The sequence below is a fragment of the Sturnus vulgaris genome, chromosome 2 (assembly GCF_052056855.1).
Source record: "Sturnus vulgaris isolate bStuVul1 chromosome 2, bStuVul1.hap1, whole genome shotgun sequence".
Lineage (NCBI taxonomy): Eukaryota > Metazoa > Chordata > Aves > Passeriformes > Sturnidae > Sturnus > Sturnus vulgaris.
This window is the reverse complement of record NC_142244.1, coordinates 103,770,166-103,786,593: the sequence shown is the minus strand read 5'-3', so window position 1 is coordinate 103,786,593 and position 16,428 is coordinate 103,770,166. Positions and strand designations below refer to the sequence as shown.

General features: G+C 46.6%; 1 protein-coding gene across 1 annotated transcript; it reads left to right on the top strand.

The window, feature by feature from the left end:
* The first annotated feature begins 3,287 nt into the window (after positions 1-3,287).
* RS1 (retinoschisin 1) lies at positions 3,288-16,300 on the top strand. Its single transcript, XM_014875791.2, has 6 exons — positions 3,288-3,436; positions 11,447-11,472; positions 11,788-11,893; positions 14,530-14,671; positions 14,811-15,006; positions 16,148-16,300. Exons 1-6 carry the CDS (start codon positions 3,385-3,387, stop codon positions 16,298-16,300), a joined length of 675 nt encoding a protein of 224 aa, XP_014731277.2. The 5' UTR covers positions 3,288-3,384.
* Positions 16,301-16,428: the final 128 nt, after the last annotated feature.

Below are 16,428 nucleotides of genomic sequence, written 5' to 3'. Positions count from 1 at the left end.
GAATACAGGCTCAAAGCTGAGTCAGACACAGCTAGAGTTCTCCCAAGGTAGGATATGCAAGCCTTTGGTGTAGGGACATCCCATCTAACAGAGATGGTGATACCCTGCTGTTGACAGTCACAGCACCTCCAAGTCCATGAGTTACAGGGAATGGGCCTGGGCCTGGTGGTCAGCACTGGGTAATTATCTGCCTCATGTTTTCTTACATTTAGGAAAAAGTCTTCTTTTCAGAAGATGACTTAAGCTCATGCTTCAGACTTGTAAAAATAATGTTTTATTCTGAGAGCAATACCTTAAATGTGTGTAGACCACTGCAGCTGCGTCCATTTGAAGGGGATCCAGCTCCTGACTCAGGCTCTAAAACCATTAACAGTTTTGCCCTCTCCACACATCCATATCCTGATTCTGAGAGATGTCTGTGGTTCACAGGTACATGTATAAATGTGTGTTTTGCTCATTCCCTTACTGTGCTAAAACAAAAGTGTGCCAGTCACACACTTCTGCTGAGGCACTGCTCGTAGTGTGCGTTCAGCTTCCAGACACACGATCTGTGCGTGCTGCTCCGATGGAGCCGTCTGGCACTCTCACTTGGGGAGAAACATGACACTGCTGCGTGGAGCTGCACTTCTCTCTCACACACGAGTACTTTTGCCTCCTGCTTCCCCTCCGAGGCCACACACACATGCTGCCAGTCAGACTGAAAGCATCTCCATGGTACAGGGTGCTCTCTGTGTTTTTTCCCACAATATGGCAGAAGAAAACACACCAAGATTTCTGAGGGGCATGAAAACATAGCAAAATGTCTTAGGGCCAATGAGACATGAGCTGGAGCTGGAGTAGATGTATGGACAAAAGAGCAAACCTGCCCAGGTAGTTCCCGCTTTATATAGCAGTGGGAATGTTACCAAACTGTCTTAATTTGGATAGTTTGTACTAGTCTCAGTTTTGTTCTGTAATCAATGCCAGACTAATTTTTATCCTTTTTGAAACTGTATTTTTTCTTTTTTATAAAGGGCAAATGTAGCCATTTCTGGTGCTATGTTATATATTGGCCATTAAATTTTTTTCTGCCTTCTGTACCTGAAAATACTTCAGTGCTTGCTAGGAATTAACTACATGATTCACTCAGCAATGCTGTCTGCAGTGGCAGCATGGTTTTGCTGTTTACAGTTATTAAAATGAAGGACTATCAACACCATTAGACACAAACTGTCTGAACTGCATACTATTTATATAGAGACTTTTAATTTAAATACTCTTCTAATCTTCACGTGAAACAGTTAGGTTTTTTGAATGCTATAGACAATTTTTTTTAAAAAGTTGCCTTTCCTTCTGTGTCGAGGGAGTTTTATAACTGGGCAGCCACCAGTCCAGACCAGACCAACAGTCTTGAGGGTACCTCTTTGGACAAAATGTTCTTTGATAAGAGCTGTGCTATTTCGGAACACATTCCCTGAGCTGCTGTGAATCTTTTACACAAAATCAAAATGTATTTGAAGGGTGGGGTTGACCATAAACCAAGCTGATTTAAAACTGTATGTGTTGATGGGAGAGAATTTGGCTTTGCATTTCTTTAAAACATGGTAGGTGATTTCTCTTTGTGTGAGTGACCCTGTGACCTGTCCTTACGAGACCATAAGGTGAGAGGCTGAAGCTCAGGTCTGGTTTTCCAAGAGATATGGGGATGAAGGTATTTAGGGATTTTTAAGCTGGGATTTTCAAACCCAAGAGATTTAGATACCAACTGCTCATCAATGCAGAGAGGGAATAGATGTCTGAGTATCTTCAGCAGCTCTGGAAATCTCTGCCTCCATGGCAGCCTATTTTAGAGAGAACAATATAAAGAGGATACTGTGCAGAGCCTGAAGTGAGATGCTGCACTGCAGCAAATGCACATGTGCAAATGCACATTGGTACCCTCAATGGGTCTCATATTTCTTTAATTCCTGGCTGGGTCTCACTGCCCCAAGATGGGAGCAGCATATGAGCATGAGGCCTCTGGCAAAAACTCAGGAGCAGCCCCCTGCCCTTAGAAAAGTGACCCCCTTCCTGGTGCCTGCGATGAGCTGTCCTGCCTGCTCGCCCTGCCGTGCTTTGATTCTCTCCCAGGGTTTGGGGTGAGCTGGCCCAGGTCCTTGAAACAGAGTGGCACAGGAGTCTGCCTGTGACAACCCTCCTCTCCATGTAGGTAGGGTAAAGTGGGAAAAGTGTTGGGCTGAGGAGGTTAAACTCCTTGAGGCTGAGCAAAGCAGTGAGCCCCCCTGGTGGGAGACTCCTCCCATCCATGTCACATACCCTGGTGAGTCTGGGATGTGTTCGTGCTGGAGGTGCGACTGCAGTGGGATGTTCTACCTGACAACCAATTCACAGGGCATTCCAAATTTGTGGACATCCAAAGGCAAATGAGATGAATCCTGCCCCAGGGGACTGTTTTCACAATGCCTGCATCCTTGTTTGCACAGCATTTTTGAATGAATATAAACCAGAAGAGTAGAGACACGACTGGCTTAACTCAACAGTAGCCTATGAAATTTAAGCAGTGCCTTAATCTATTCCCAGTGCTTACAATCTGAGATCTCTTGAAACAAAGCAAGCTGCTTCTGAAGCAACTGCTTTCAAAAACCTCCATTAAAAATTCACTGCTAATTTCATATAATCAACAGAGATTGGAGGAACAGGTGCAAGATCCAATGGAATCACTAGCAGTCTGTTTTATCTTGAATCAGTCATTCTAAAATAAAATCTTTGATGTAGGCTGGTTGAGAGAATACTGTAGATAGAACTGTTAGCAAAGAGAGGTTTACATTTTTGGTTAGAGATTTTTGTAACCTAGCAAGTAAACAACTGAAAACCACTATTTTTGTTTGATCTACTAATTGCAGTTTTCAGCCCTGTGCAATTAGGTGACTGGAAGAGCAGTAAGGCCAGGACAGATTTCTAAACACAACTATTGCTAGGAAAGATATTGCTAATGTGGAGGTAAATAATTGGGGTGGAAGATAATGAATACATGCTATATATAATAGACAATATATACTATACATCTTTTATAAGCACTAGGCATCTGCATTTCTGTAGGGTGCATATGTGGTTTATATGTAGGTATATCCTGATTTATTTGGACATATGTCTGCATGTACAATCAGATTCACACTCAGAGTGTACCTCAGTACTTGTTGCCTTTCAAAAACTGTTACAGATGGCCCAGCCTCTAGGATGGAGTTTGACTGTAACAATTGTGTGGCTGGCTTGATGGTACTTGATAAAATCATGGGAATGGAGGAGAGTAAGGTGCTTAGGCAACGCTTAAGTTAATCTCATGCTTTCCCATCAAGCCAAGCAGTACATTAAGGAGCTAGTTATTCACAACAGAGGAAGGAAAAGATGCAGTTCAAGATGGGGAGCGTCCTGCTGTCTCTTCTTTTCTGGTACAAAGGTATGCACTTTGCCTCCTGAGAGGCGCTTTCAGATATCCCTCTTTGTGTTTCCTGTTTCAGCCACTCTTTCTTCTGCCAGGGGCTGTGGGGTACAGAGCAAGCTCTTCTCAACATTCTCATGGAAACATAATAATTTGGGGAAAGGCAAAATGTGGAGGAGATGTGTAATTTATGTACATGAGTGAGCAGCATTCTTACAGCTCTATGAATATTCAGTAGTAAAACTCTGTTTCAAAAAAAAATAATTGCAGTGTAAAAAAGTTGCCATATAATTTGTCAAAATATGAATTTGCAAAGAAAATTGTAGTGCAGCTGAGCCAGTGTGTAAATAATAACACTGAAAAATGAGGTACAGTATAATATGAAAGACTGGTCCTTCATTAATCAAAACTCTTGATTAATCAAAAACTGATCATTTTCTCTAACAGCAAGACATTGCTAATGAAGATTGCCTTTTTAAAAAGACCTTTCAAGGTATTTTTCCCTGGAAAAGACTTCCAAAGATACTTTTAGAAGAAGAAACAATTCATAAGTCTAGAAAATGGGAAGGGTATTTATCAAATTTCAGGTTTTCTCATATTCATTTTTCAGAAAAGGAACAACAAAAGTAGGTAAGCGGGAGCTAGAAGAAGCCAGAGAGTCACAATCGCCTTCCATTTTAATTCACTCAGTTGTGGAGAACAAAGAGATTATTTCCTGGTTCATATTTAAATTTCTGGCTTCATCAAAGCCGATGGCAAAGTTATTTTTCTCTTAAGTGAGGCTGAGGGTTGCTCTTGGTAAGTGGTGGGCAGTGTCTACCGACATAATGTGTGAATCAAGTATGATCTGTCACAGTGAGGAACAGATTAATCAGACAGTCCAACTTTTCTCCTGTGGGTGTTGAATTCCCAGTGTTTTCGTATGTCTGTTTTTTTCTATCTGTTTTTTTCTCTGTTTCCATTGAATATTTTGCTCTACCAAATTTCATGGGTAGGAAAATAAAGTGCTCCTCAACTAGCCATGCCTTCATTTCATCTTGTTATGTTTGGCTGTACCCAGCTCTGCCTAATTAATAGATCTTTCTTTTAATCTGCCAGCAAATATTTGTACGTTCTCCTCGTACCTTATCTCTTCACTCTCCTTTGTTTCACTTGGGAAGGTTCCTGGTGCCTGAGCTTCTAGGAAGAGTGTTTTTATACAGACTCCAGATTTTCTTTCCCTATTGGTGGCATAACTGCAATTAGTCCTTGGAATAAGTTCATGTACCTTGCTCTGAATTCCAGACACAGCTTGCTTTTAATAGACACCCACACATCAGGATATTTTTGGAGAGCCTGCAGTGAAAAATAAGTTGCAAGATCACTTTCCAGGCATCACTCCTTTGGTATTTAATTATTGTATTTCTTAATTTACTGTTTTTCTCTGTCTCGCGGTCTCAGTGTCCTCCTGCGTATAAAAAGAGAGAGCCCAGGTGCCCCTCTCACTCCTGCCTCTCCTAGCACTAAGGTGCCGCTAGGTCAGCCCTCGGAGCTACGTGCACTGATGCCATGATAAGCTGCTTAGCTGATTTTCCCTGGCAGAGCAAGTGGCTTAGAGGAGCACCCGCGCCCTGGCTGGCCTTGTGCTCGCTGGGGACACAGCCCAGCAGCAGCAGCAGCAGCACATGGAGCAGCGGGAGGCTCCTGCGAGGGGCGGCTACCGGGCCCTGCCCATGGCGAGGGGAGCGCCCGAGCCCCGGCGCGACACGAACGCGCGCTCACGGAGGCGCGCTCACGGAGGCGCGCTCACGGAGGCGCGCTCACGGAGGCGCGCTCACGGAGGCGCGCCCGCACCGCGCCACCGAGCCCGCTGCTCCTGCTGCACACCGCAGCAATTCCAGAGAGGGGATTTCTTTTTTTTCACCTCCTTATTTTGTAGCCTAGGATAAAAAACCAAAATGCACAACCAAAACCCACACCAAAACAAGACCAGCCCCCCCCCCCCCAAAAAAAAAAAAAAAGTAAAAAAAAATTAAAGGCTCAAACAGGCCTTTGGATCACTGTAAATAACATCTTGAGTAGTGCTTGCCCTTAGGCATAATCAAGTAGTCTTGAGTAGTGCTGCCCTTATGCATAATCAATGCATCTAATGAAATTACTATTCAGGCAATGTTCTGCGTAGTTCCAAGCAGGAAGGAACAAACATGTCAATAAGGTTAGAAAATGCCGAAAATTTCTAAGGAACGCTTTGGAAGAAAAGATAATTGATTATACATCTCTTAAGAAAAAAGGGAGGAAAGGCAGATTTTTTTTTTTTACAAATTAATTTAGCTTTTTTCAAATACTGTCACGACATAAAAAAAAATTAGTGGAAACGTTATGGAAAATTAGGAATTCATATTAATTAAATAAGCGTAATTGTGATTATGTAAATATGGTTTTTTATTGCCTTCAAATAAATATCAGTAAATATTACATGAAACACAATACAAATTAATGAAAAGGAAAATCTAATGAAAATCATTCAAATGAAGAAAATTACATTGAAATTAAAATAATACAGCTGTGAAGAATCCCCATAAAATGAAGGAGGAAAAGAACAGCGTATTTAAAACCTGAGTGAGAATCATAATACAAAGCACGAAACCTCCCCATTGCAGGCCAATGTCCCCTTGCCCTCAGTTTGTGCTCTGGCCGAGCCTGGCAGCAATCAGCAGAGGTCAGTGCTCGCAGGCTGGCGTGTGGTCACACCTGGGTGTTGGTCCCTGCTGGGGACACGATGTCATCTGCTGGAGAAACAGGCTGGGCATTTGGCCAGCCTGGCTTTGGGTGTAGGAGTCCCTGGATGGGCACTCTGCTTTCACCAGGCCAGCCTGGCTTCCCGTGATTTTGGGTGGACACAGACCTGCACGTGTCCTGGAGGTCTCTGCCTGCCGGCACAGCTCCACGGGCCATTTAAAGCCCACGCTTTTTAGAAATGAAGGTGCTGTTTGCACAACACACGGTCTCATGGAGCCTGCCTGGCGTGGCCATGGAAAAAGCCCCGGGGGGAAATCAACAAAAGCGATCACGAAGCGTGTGGGCAAGGGGGCTGTGCTTGCCAAGGGCACCTGGGGACCGGCCACAGCTGCAGCAGGGACCCCTGGGACCATCGCCTCTGGCACAGGGGCCAGGAGAGATGGGGAGAACGCCACGAATGTGCCACCTTCCCAAAATGCACCTTCTTACGGGGGCTGGCGCAGCCTGATGTGAGTCACCTCAGTCGCCTGGCACGATTTGCAGGGCTGGGATGTAAAAATAACCTAAGTTAATAATATAGCAAGATACAACCTAGCACCCAATGGGCACAGAGGCACCGCAATGCTTTTTTCAGTGTCTCGACCCTCTGTATTGCTTACAGGTTGTTACCTAACTCTGCTTTCTGGTGCTGTCTCATGCGGTGCTCAGGGAAAGAGGGCCTTTCAGAAAGAGTGCTAAACCAGTGCCACCCATTCCAGCCATGCTTTTCATTTTTGTGACTTTTTAGAGCTTTTCTGGGGCTCCAGTCTTATTTTTCTGCGGTTTAAAATGTTTTCCTTTCCCCTACCCCATAACCCACAGATGCAGAAGGCAGAAGCAGGTGACTATCTGTGCAAAAGGAGCCAGTGTACCCCAAAAACACTGCTGCATCATGGGGGCATTGCTCTCCACTCGGCGAGAAAAAAATAATTTAACCTCTCTGAGCGCTGTTAAACTGAGATGTTGCTTACAGAGATGAGACAAAAAATCAGCTGTTTTCCAGCTGAAGCTTCTAGGACACCTCTACAATAAATAAATAAAGAGATTAACATTTTCCACATACTTTCCTGGCAATGATCAAGTTTACATAAACTTATTCCAGTAAATTGAGTGACTGACATTTATTCTGTGTTATATTTTATTTCTTTCTTTTTTATATTTATAATGTGCTTTCTGATGCTTGTATATCTGTCATTAATTCCTACACTAAAAGATTGCTGCTATGACTTTATGGTCAGGATAGTGAATGTGATTCCTCAGAGTTACTGTATTGAACACAGCCTTTGGCAGTGTTACTTCTGCCCACACTTATCTTCCTCCTTTCTTTCTCTTTTTAAAACACATTCCTAATGATTACAATTTTTCTGAGAAATACAGTTACCTGTTCCTGTTATTAAAATGCCAGCAGCTGAGTTTCCTTGCTACTGATTACCCCTTTTCCCAAGTAGCCCTAAGCTGTGCCTGCTGCTTTATCCAATCTCCATCTCTGGAAACCCCGTCCTGGCACCCCAGGGCTACCTCTGCCAGGTCTCTTCTTTCTGCCCCAAACCTGGACCAGTTCCTGGAGTATCATTCCCCTTCATCCTGCTCAGCAGCAGTGGAGACATCTCAGCACCTGGGCTCCAGCCCAGCCTCACCAGCACAGGTTCCCTTGCACAAAATCATCCCCTGGATCTTGTCCCAAGCCCTGGTTCCTAAATCCTGTGCTCTGGGATAACATTTGTGCATGGCAGTGCTCTGGACACACCACACTGCAGAGTGGGATGAAGGGACAGGAAATGGATCTCCCTGCCTCCCACAAGCACATAATAATTTATTTCACTGGACTGATGGTTTGCTGAAGGTCCTGGAGGGCTGTAAATAGAGCTCTTTCCCTTTTTAATGTTTTGGGGGTTTTGTCAGTCCTGTGCTTTTGAAACAGCCCCTGGTGGCCATACAGGCCTTATGACTCTCCCTTGAATTGCAGCAATTCGTTCTGTCTGACCTACAATTACCAATTATCTTTGTAACCTTCCTTGAAGGCAAACATGCTCGCTATAAAAGCATGCTGCCCATCACATTTTTAGACTATTGGCAGCCAGCTTTCCTCCTCATTTCCTTTGTAGGACAGGCCTGTCACAGCTGTAAACACACCAATATATCAATTACTATGTTTTGTGGCCAACTGCAGGCAAGGGCATCTTTCATTTGCTTCGTCTCCCAAGGCCAGGGGTTATGAGGCTGCACTGCCCAGGCAGGGCGTTTGGCCATTCACTGCTGTGCTTACCCCACACCAAGCCTGCTGCTCCCCTGTACCGTGGTTGGATGGCTGAGCCCCTTGTGCTTGAGCAGTTCACCTCTCCTAGCTGAGAAAGGGGAAGCTGAACTCCTGTTTGAGGTGTTTAAATCAGCAAGTTATGTGGTGAGGAGTGGAGGTGCCCAGCCTAGCTGGGACAGCCAGAGGGGCAGCATGCCAGCACTGCCTGGTGCCCTGGCACTGTGTGTTGTGGGACTGACCCAATAAAACATTGCATTGAAAAAAGAGCTTTTGTGCTTGGAATTCACACCCTTGCTTGATTTGCAGTGGTGTCCCCTGGCAGATGAGGCTAAAAGCCCTCAAAACCACTCCCATAGCTCAGGAGCAGGTACCACTGGGTGAGTGCAGCCACCCACAAAATGCTGGGTCACCTGGAGAGGAGGATTTATCCCTGGTCGTTGAATTGATGCTACCATACACCCATCCACCTGAAATCTATTACTTTTTTGCCTGTTTTGTCTGTTGTTTCACTCACAGCTGTTGAGTTTCCAGCTGCATGTGTCAATAGTATATTAAATTTTGATCTTGGGTCTCAAAGGGAGGGACTCAGGAGGCCTGTTGAAGGACTCAGCATGGTCACAAAGCAATACTTACACCATCCTGGTAACTCACATCCCCTTTCCCCACCCCAGGCATGGAGTGTTCAAGAACACCACACTACAGTCATGGAGTGCTCACCATGCTGAAGTCATGGAATGTAACTTCCTTAGGTTAATGGCTGGACCTGATGATACAGAAGAAGCCTTTTAAAACCCCTTTTCCAGGCTAAAGTGCATTAAACCACCATAAGAAAAACCCACAAAAGTTTTCTTCACAAAAATCAGTCTTCCAGGTGAAAATAAAGTAGTTAAGCATATGGAAGGAGCCGAGCCTGCAGCTCTGTGAGCCAGGAATTGCTGGGCAATGGGAACACACCGCAGGCTGTGATGGCTGGGGGGCATCCCAGGTGTCAGAGGAAGGGAGTCGAGGAAGGGAGTCGTTCCCTTGCAGCTGGTGCTTCTGGAGCAGAGCATCTGTCCTGCTGGGAAAGGACACCACTCTATGGGGTGGAGAGGGGGCAGGAGTGACACCTGCCAGCCTGGATATCACCCCCCAGGTACCAATGCCTCTCCAGCACTGGCATCACGCAGCACAGGGCAGGCAGCAGAGGCAGGCACTGCATTACTTTTAATGGCACAGATGGTCCAGTTTTGGTAAGTGATAAAATCCTGGTTTCTCTTGTATTGACAGACAGCATTAACTTAAATCACCTTCACATAGGTTTAAGTCAAACCTCTTTGCCCCATGTGGCACAGCACTGGAGTGGCTCTGAGTTTTCCCCTCTGCCTTGGTTTTGTGCTTGCACAGTGGAGTCCAGGGCTTGGCTTGGTAACATTTGTACTGGGAAAGGAGTTGTGCAGTGCTGTGTGGGGCCTCCAGCCTACACTTTCCAGGATGTCTGGAGATGTATTAGCATGTTTTCCTCCTGAGCATGCTGGCCTCTGAGTGATCCCTGCCTCCCTCTTGGGAAGCCACGATGTTTTATTGTAGACTGGCATTTACTTTTTTTTGCCAGGGCCAATGCTGTGGGTTAAGGTGGTAAGTTCCTGATGCCAGAAACACACTGAAGCACAGGAGACCATCTCTGTGTTAGAGAAAGGAATTTTTAAAAATTTCTTTATCATTTTGCTTTTGGAGGTCTTTTGTTTAGACTCTTGATACATTTAGACTCATTTTCACACCCAAGGAGCAGTAGCATTCCAGTAATAAACAGAGCTTTGTGTATAGTTTATATTTCAGCTGATTATAATTGCTCTGTGTTTGTGAGCCTTTTGAGATAAAGCTTGCTATAGTAATGTAAGACGTAAATCCCCAGCATTAGCTGGAGCTTCCTAGGCTCAGCAAAGTGACAGTGTATGAATGAATAAATCATAACTAGATTTCAGTGAATAATTCAGAGTCTAATTCATTTGGTGAAAAAAATCGTCTTTTCATATTCAGAAAATATGAAACCTGCTCTGGATATGGCAGGTTTCTTATGGCTCCTATATACAAGCCTTTACCTGCTCAGTTGCTTTTTCCTTACTGGCTTGTAGGTTCCCTACGTCTTTGAAAACCTGATGTTTGACATTTGACTTGTGTTGATGAGTTATCAGCAGTAATGGGATTAATTTTTTAATATTTTATTTTCATAGCTGTTTGGGAAATATTCTACCAGTCTAAAAGCTATTAACCTACTCTGCTTTGGACTTCACTGTGAAGCAAGAGGAGCCTTTTCAGTAAGGAAAAAGCCTCATAAAAAAGCCATTGCTCAGTAAGAGGCAGGAGATAAAACAGGTCAGATGTTGCAAAAATAGCATCTCTTCCTCCACAGCCACAATTACTGGTTTTCCCGAAGAAAGGAAAAAAGGGAGTATTGTCTGTAAGGCAGATTAGGAAGGCCTATTTACATTTATTTTTTTCTCCATCACATCCAGAGGGAGCAATCTCAGGCCAAGCACCTTGTGAGGTGCCCTATCTCCTCCAAAGATGCTTGGGATCTGCAGTGGCACCAGGCTAGGATTTCACCTTGAAGTTCATAAACTTAAACATTTTAAGGGGAAAATGTGACAGGTAAAGTGTGGAGCAGGAAGACATAAAAAATGGATATGTGCAAAATTAGCTGTAAAGCAGAGACTGAGGGGTCCAGCACATGTTTTGCCTCAGGGTGATTCAGGTGTATCTAATCAGGAAGAAGAGATGCCGAAGGCATCTGAAGGAAAACCCAATGGAAGAGTAGCACAGACATGAGCATATGTAGTGCCCTGTTCCTACCCATGTTTTCTTGCCTTCTTCTGGCAATCAGCTTGGGGAAATGTGGTAGATTCATCAGTCCTTCCTCTATTTATTTGTCTCTATCTCAGGAGTAAAGTTGATTGTATTTCCTGATGTTTGCTTATGGCATCTTTGTTTCTGATCTCTCTCTCTCTCTTCTTCCCTCCATGCCCACTGCCCAGCTGTGATGGCCCTCTCCCCAGGAGAGGTAAGTCTCTCTGGATAGTTCAGCTGACAGGTAAATGCTGGAGGTCTGACAGTGCCCAGTCCTGGTGCCTTGGGGCAAAAGAGGGATGGAACCTGGGCCTTCAAGCTCAGGCACATGCTCTGACCATTGAATCCAAGGAGATCCAAGTCGTTCTGTGCTGCATGCTGAGCTGGTGACAGGAAGGGGTCTCAGACAAGGTGCAGCAGTCCAGACAGGCACAAGCATTTGTCTGAGATGGAGAATTCAGATTTGGCCTAGTGACACTAATGTTGATGACTATGTTGATTTATTACTCGTTTTTTACCTTTCCTTTAGGATGAGAGACTGGAGCTGTGGCATAGCAAGGCTTGCAAATGTGACTGCCAAGGAGGCCCTAACTCAGTGTGGTCCACCGAGAATAATGGCTTAGAGTGCATGCCAGGTAACAGAGAGAGCCTTCAGCTGTGTTTGTCTGTGCCCTTCAGCAGCTTCCCCTTTGCATCTGGCATTGCAGATCTGGCACCTTCCAAATCCAGCTGCTGATGGGGCTGGTGGAGCTGAACCAGCCCCACCTCTGGTGAGGTGAGGGGGTGACCCTACACCATCATGCAGAGGCAGCCCCCATGCCTGGGCCTTGGGAGGTCACCTAGGGTGGCCTGTGCTGGCCAGTGACAGTGGGCATTTGTCTTTCTCCTCCTGGAGCCCTTGGTGCTGGTGCTTCCAGAAACTGGCTGGGGCAGCTACTGCCATGTGTAGGATTTGCTGTAGGAAACCTTTTGTACCATGTAGGCTCATTCTCCCTTGCTGCAGTTTAGCCTGTCATCATGGCCATCTTCTAGAGTCTCCAGAGATCAAGAAAAACAGTTTATTCCTTCTTTACAGCATATTTTTAAATGGGAAGGGAAGGGAAGGGAAGGGAAGGGAAGGGAAGGGAAGGGAAGGGAAGGGAAGGGAAGGGAAGGGAAGGGAAGGGAAGGGAAGGGAAGGGAAGGGAAGGGAAGGGAAGGGAAGGGAAGGGAAGGGAAGGGAAGGGAAGGGAAGGGAAGGGAAGGGAAGGGAAGGGGAGGGAAGGTGGCAGGTTTGGTTGATTTGTCCATGGCCAAGGAACATGTGTGCAAGGAGCAGTGCTGGGTTTCCTGGCCAGGCCAGGTGTGAGGGGGTGTTATTAGCGTTATGTAGCTGAGTAATGAAGGCATTTCCCTTGTTCTCCTGAATGAGGAACATTTCCACTGTAACTCTCAGCTGTCGCTGTCCCCAGAGAGGGGCTTTGCATTCCCCTTGCCCAGCCCAGCCCAGTCCAGCCCACGTTGTGTGGCCTGGCATTCCCTGCTGCCCTGGGACAGTTTGCAGAGCAGCCGAAGGGAGCAGACAGCCTCACAAATGCTGCGTGACTTTTCTCTGGCCTGGCAGTAACAGTGTTCAGTGGTTCAGCTGCTTTGGCTGGGCAGGCACCAGGCGTCTGTTTTGGCAAGTCCCTGTGCATGGCACAAACAGACTCACCAGAAGGTGACCTGCTAATTGCATTACGGTTGTGTGGTCTGAGGATTAGTGTTGCTAAAAGTAAAGTTGGGTGGTGTTCGAGATTAGCCTGATGAATAGTAAACACACAGGGCCACTCTCTTGCACAAGGGGAGCAAGGCTTTTAACATGGTGGAAAAGCATGATGTTTCCATGCCTGGAGGAAGGCGGGACAGTGGTTATATGTTTTCATGGGGAAAAACATGTTAATGAGGTCCCAACTGAGTAAGATATGTTAATGAGATATTGATGCATGCAATATTGACCTAGTAGAGCTTGCTAATGAGACATCGACCACATGGCTGCAAGTGCTGGGGAGTTGCAGTGGGAGGCCACAGTCATGCCAGGTTCTGGGCATCCACTGATGCTCCCCATATGTTGATTGTTTTTAACATGAGGCACCATGGTGGTTGTTCAGGCATGGATAAGGCCAGGAAACCTCTTACCCACAAGTGAAGCTGTGCAGAGTTTTCTTGCTCCTTTATTGCTGAGATCCATTAAACAAACCGTGTTAAACTGGAGAAAGGGACAGAATTACCTTTGGGGACTCCAGAGGCTCCACAGGGCTGCAAAATCAGAAAGTACTGCCCATGATATAGATGTTTGCCTATGTGACATTTGAGTGCCTTCATTCTGTGTGTCTTGATACACAATGATAAACTGATCACATAAGAAAAAAAAGATCATAAAAAAACTGCAACGACATCCAGGTAGCATGCAGGTGCTCAACATTACTAGTCTTGCCTTCCAGAGCACTGTGTGGTGACCCACCACAGGAAGTTTTAATGACAAATGAGTATTTCTTTCTCCAGTAGTTCTGCAGCCAGTGGTAGTTGTGTTGAATTTCTCACTATTGAAGAAGACAGTTGTGGGGGCAGGATTGTTACCTTGAAGATCTGCAGTAAAAAACTGAGGTGGAAATCCTTGAGCCCTCAGTAGGGCTGAGAATGACACTTCACTGGCACCAGAGCACCTGAAAATTTTCCACAAGGCAAGGCCACCTCCAGACGCAAAGTCTCCATAGCAGAAAATGCAGATCTGAGGGTGCTTGTGGAGGGATGACCAGAGCTGGCTCAGCAATTTTGCCATGAAAGTAGAGCTGTAAATCAAGACAGTCATTGGAGGGGCAGAAGAGGGTAAAGCCCAGCAAGAAAAGAAGTGCCCAGCATTGCTCAAGGAGCAGGCAAAAGCTGACAACCTAGAGGCTGGATCCAGGTTGATGCATCCAGTCAGGCTCTTCTTCTGCATGCTTACAAGAGGGAGATTCAGACTGCAACATCTGAAAAAAGCCTTTCCCCTAAAATGTTGCAGTCAGAACAAGTCTAGTAAGTTTGAGAGAGAAAGAAGAGTTAGAAATTAACACAAGTGAAGGTTAGAAATGAAAACCCTATGACCCCAGAGCCAGTTGTTGTCTGGGATAAGAGCATTCCCAGCATCCTAATCAGGGAGAAGAGAGAGCAATGAAACCCCAGGAGGTGTTCAGAATATACACATATTGTGCAAACACACCCAGAAAACAGAGCCACTTCTGTCCATTAAGTTTATTTCCTTGTTCTGCAGAGTGTCCCTACCACAAGCCCCTGGGCTTTGAGTCTGGTGCCGTCACCCCAGATCAGATCAGCTGCTCCAACCCTGAGCAGTACACGGGCTGGTACTCCTCCTGGACAGCCAACAAGGCCCGCCTCAATGGCCAAGGCTTTGGGTGAGTTCAAAAATGCCTCCCTGAGGGGTCCTGGGGGCTGTGGGTGTGTGGGCTGGGGAGCCCTGGCCATGTGGGGGCAGGAGGGTCTGCCTGGGAGGGCATCGTGGAAGGCAGAACGGGGCTGGTGCTGTCCCCCCAGGTGTGCGTGGCTCTCCAAATACCAGGACACTGCACAGTGGCTGCAGATCGACCTGAAGGAGGTGAAGGTGATTTCGGGGATCCTCACACAAGGGCGCTGTGATGCTGATGAGTGGATGACCAAGTACAGCGTACAGTACCGCACCGACGAAAACCTCAACTGGGTGTACTACAAGGACCAGACCGGGAACAACCGGGTCAGTGACCTCTGCCCTGGGGCCACTGCTGGCAGGGTGGCATGTTTGGTGACAACAGGTCTCAGAGGAAGGTGCATCAAAAGGGGGATGCTGTGGGAGCAGCAGGGTGGATGGGTCTCAGTGCTCACTCTGCATCAGGGAGCAGCACAGAGAGGGGCCATTCCCCCTGAGGTGAAAGTGTGTCATGCTGACCAGTGCAGAAGGACAAAATACATTATTTGTGTTTTCCAATGATCATACTGGAGTCCAGATTAAGCTCAGAGGCATTAGCTGGCATTCCAGAGAAGGCAGCACCTCCATGATAAAACCCCTTTCTCAGCTGTGGCCACACAGCCCCAGCCATGCTTTGGCAGCGCACAGGAATTTCTTTTATTACCATGTCCAGTGATAATGTGTCATCCTGGTGCAGAAGAACCCCTCAGTCAAAATCTGCAACTAGTAAAGTTATAGCCACCATACCATTTTCATGCTGCACTTCTTACTGGTTGACTTGAAACAAAAAATTGCATTGGGGAGATATTACAGTGTTGCCTCTGATCCCTGTGCAGTCCAGCTGGGGTGGGGATGCCACAGCTGCTGCCTCCCAGGTGTCCTCAATGCCCATCTGTGGGAATGGCCCTGTCCTAGCATAGGAGGCTCTGATGGCTTTGCTGAACTTCCTGCAGCCCTGAGGAGATGCTCAGTTTTCCCAAAAAAATCAGGTCATGGCAGCAGATGTGACATCCAGGCCAAGGAAAGGGGAAAGGGCCCTGAAATATATTTTTTTTGTCTATACTGGCTTGTGTTGGAGCCTGGCTCATGAACTTCAAAGAGCCAAAGTCAACAATGTTCACTCCAAAAAAGCAGTACCTTGGTACAAGAATGCAAATGAGAGAGAATGGTATGAGAATGGGGTGAGATTTTCTGGCCTAACCATAAATAGTGCAAGACTGATGGGGGAAAATGGCCTACTTAGAAAACTGAATCAGTGTGACAAAAATTGTCTACATCTGGCTATTTTTAAAGTCTTGTGTTTTGAGGATGGAGGGGAAGGAGCAGGAAGGGGAAGGAGCCTCCTTCTCCTCTGCTCTGCGCAGGCACCCCAAACTCACGGGACAGGATTTTCAGCCCCCTAACTACCCACCCACCCCTCCCTTCACAGGTTTTCTACGGCAACTCCGATCGCTCATCCTCGGTGCAGAACCTGCTGCGGCCGCCCATCGTGGCCCGCTACATCCGCCTGATCCCGCTGGGCTGGCACGTGCGCATCGCCATCCGCATGGAGCTCCTCGAGTGCCTGGCCAAGTGCGGCTGAGCGCCGTGCCCGGAGCGGCCCCCGGGGCCTGCGCGGCCGCCCCGCCTGCGAGGGAACGGCTGTCTTGAATAAAATGTTACTTCACACCATGCCTGGGGTACAGCTGCTGGGGGATTGGGGGACACACA

Coding starts and splice junctions, on each gene's coding strand:
- RS1 (XM_014875791.2), top strand. CDS start 3,385: ATGCAGTTCAAGATGGGGAGCGTCCTGCTGTCTCTTCTTTTCTGGTAC. Junction 11,894..14,529: donor TGGCTTAGAGTGCATGCCAG/GTAACAGAGAGA, acceptor CTTGTTCTGCAG/AGTGTCCCTACCACAAGCCC. Junction 14,672..14,810: donor CTCAATGGCCAAGGCTTTGG/GTGAGTTCAAAA, acceptor CTGTCCCCCCAG/GTGTGCGTGGCTCTCCAAAT.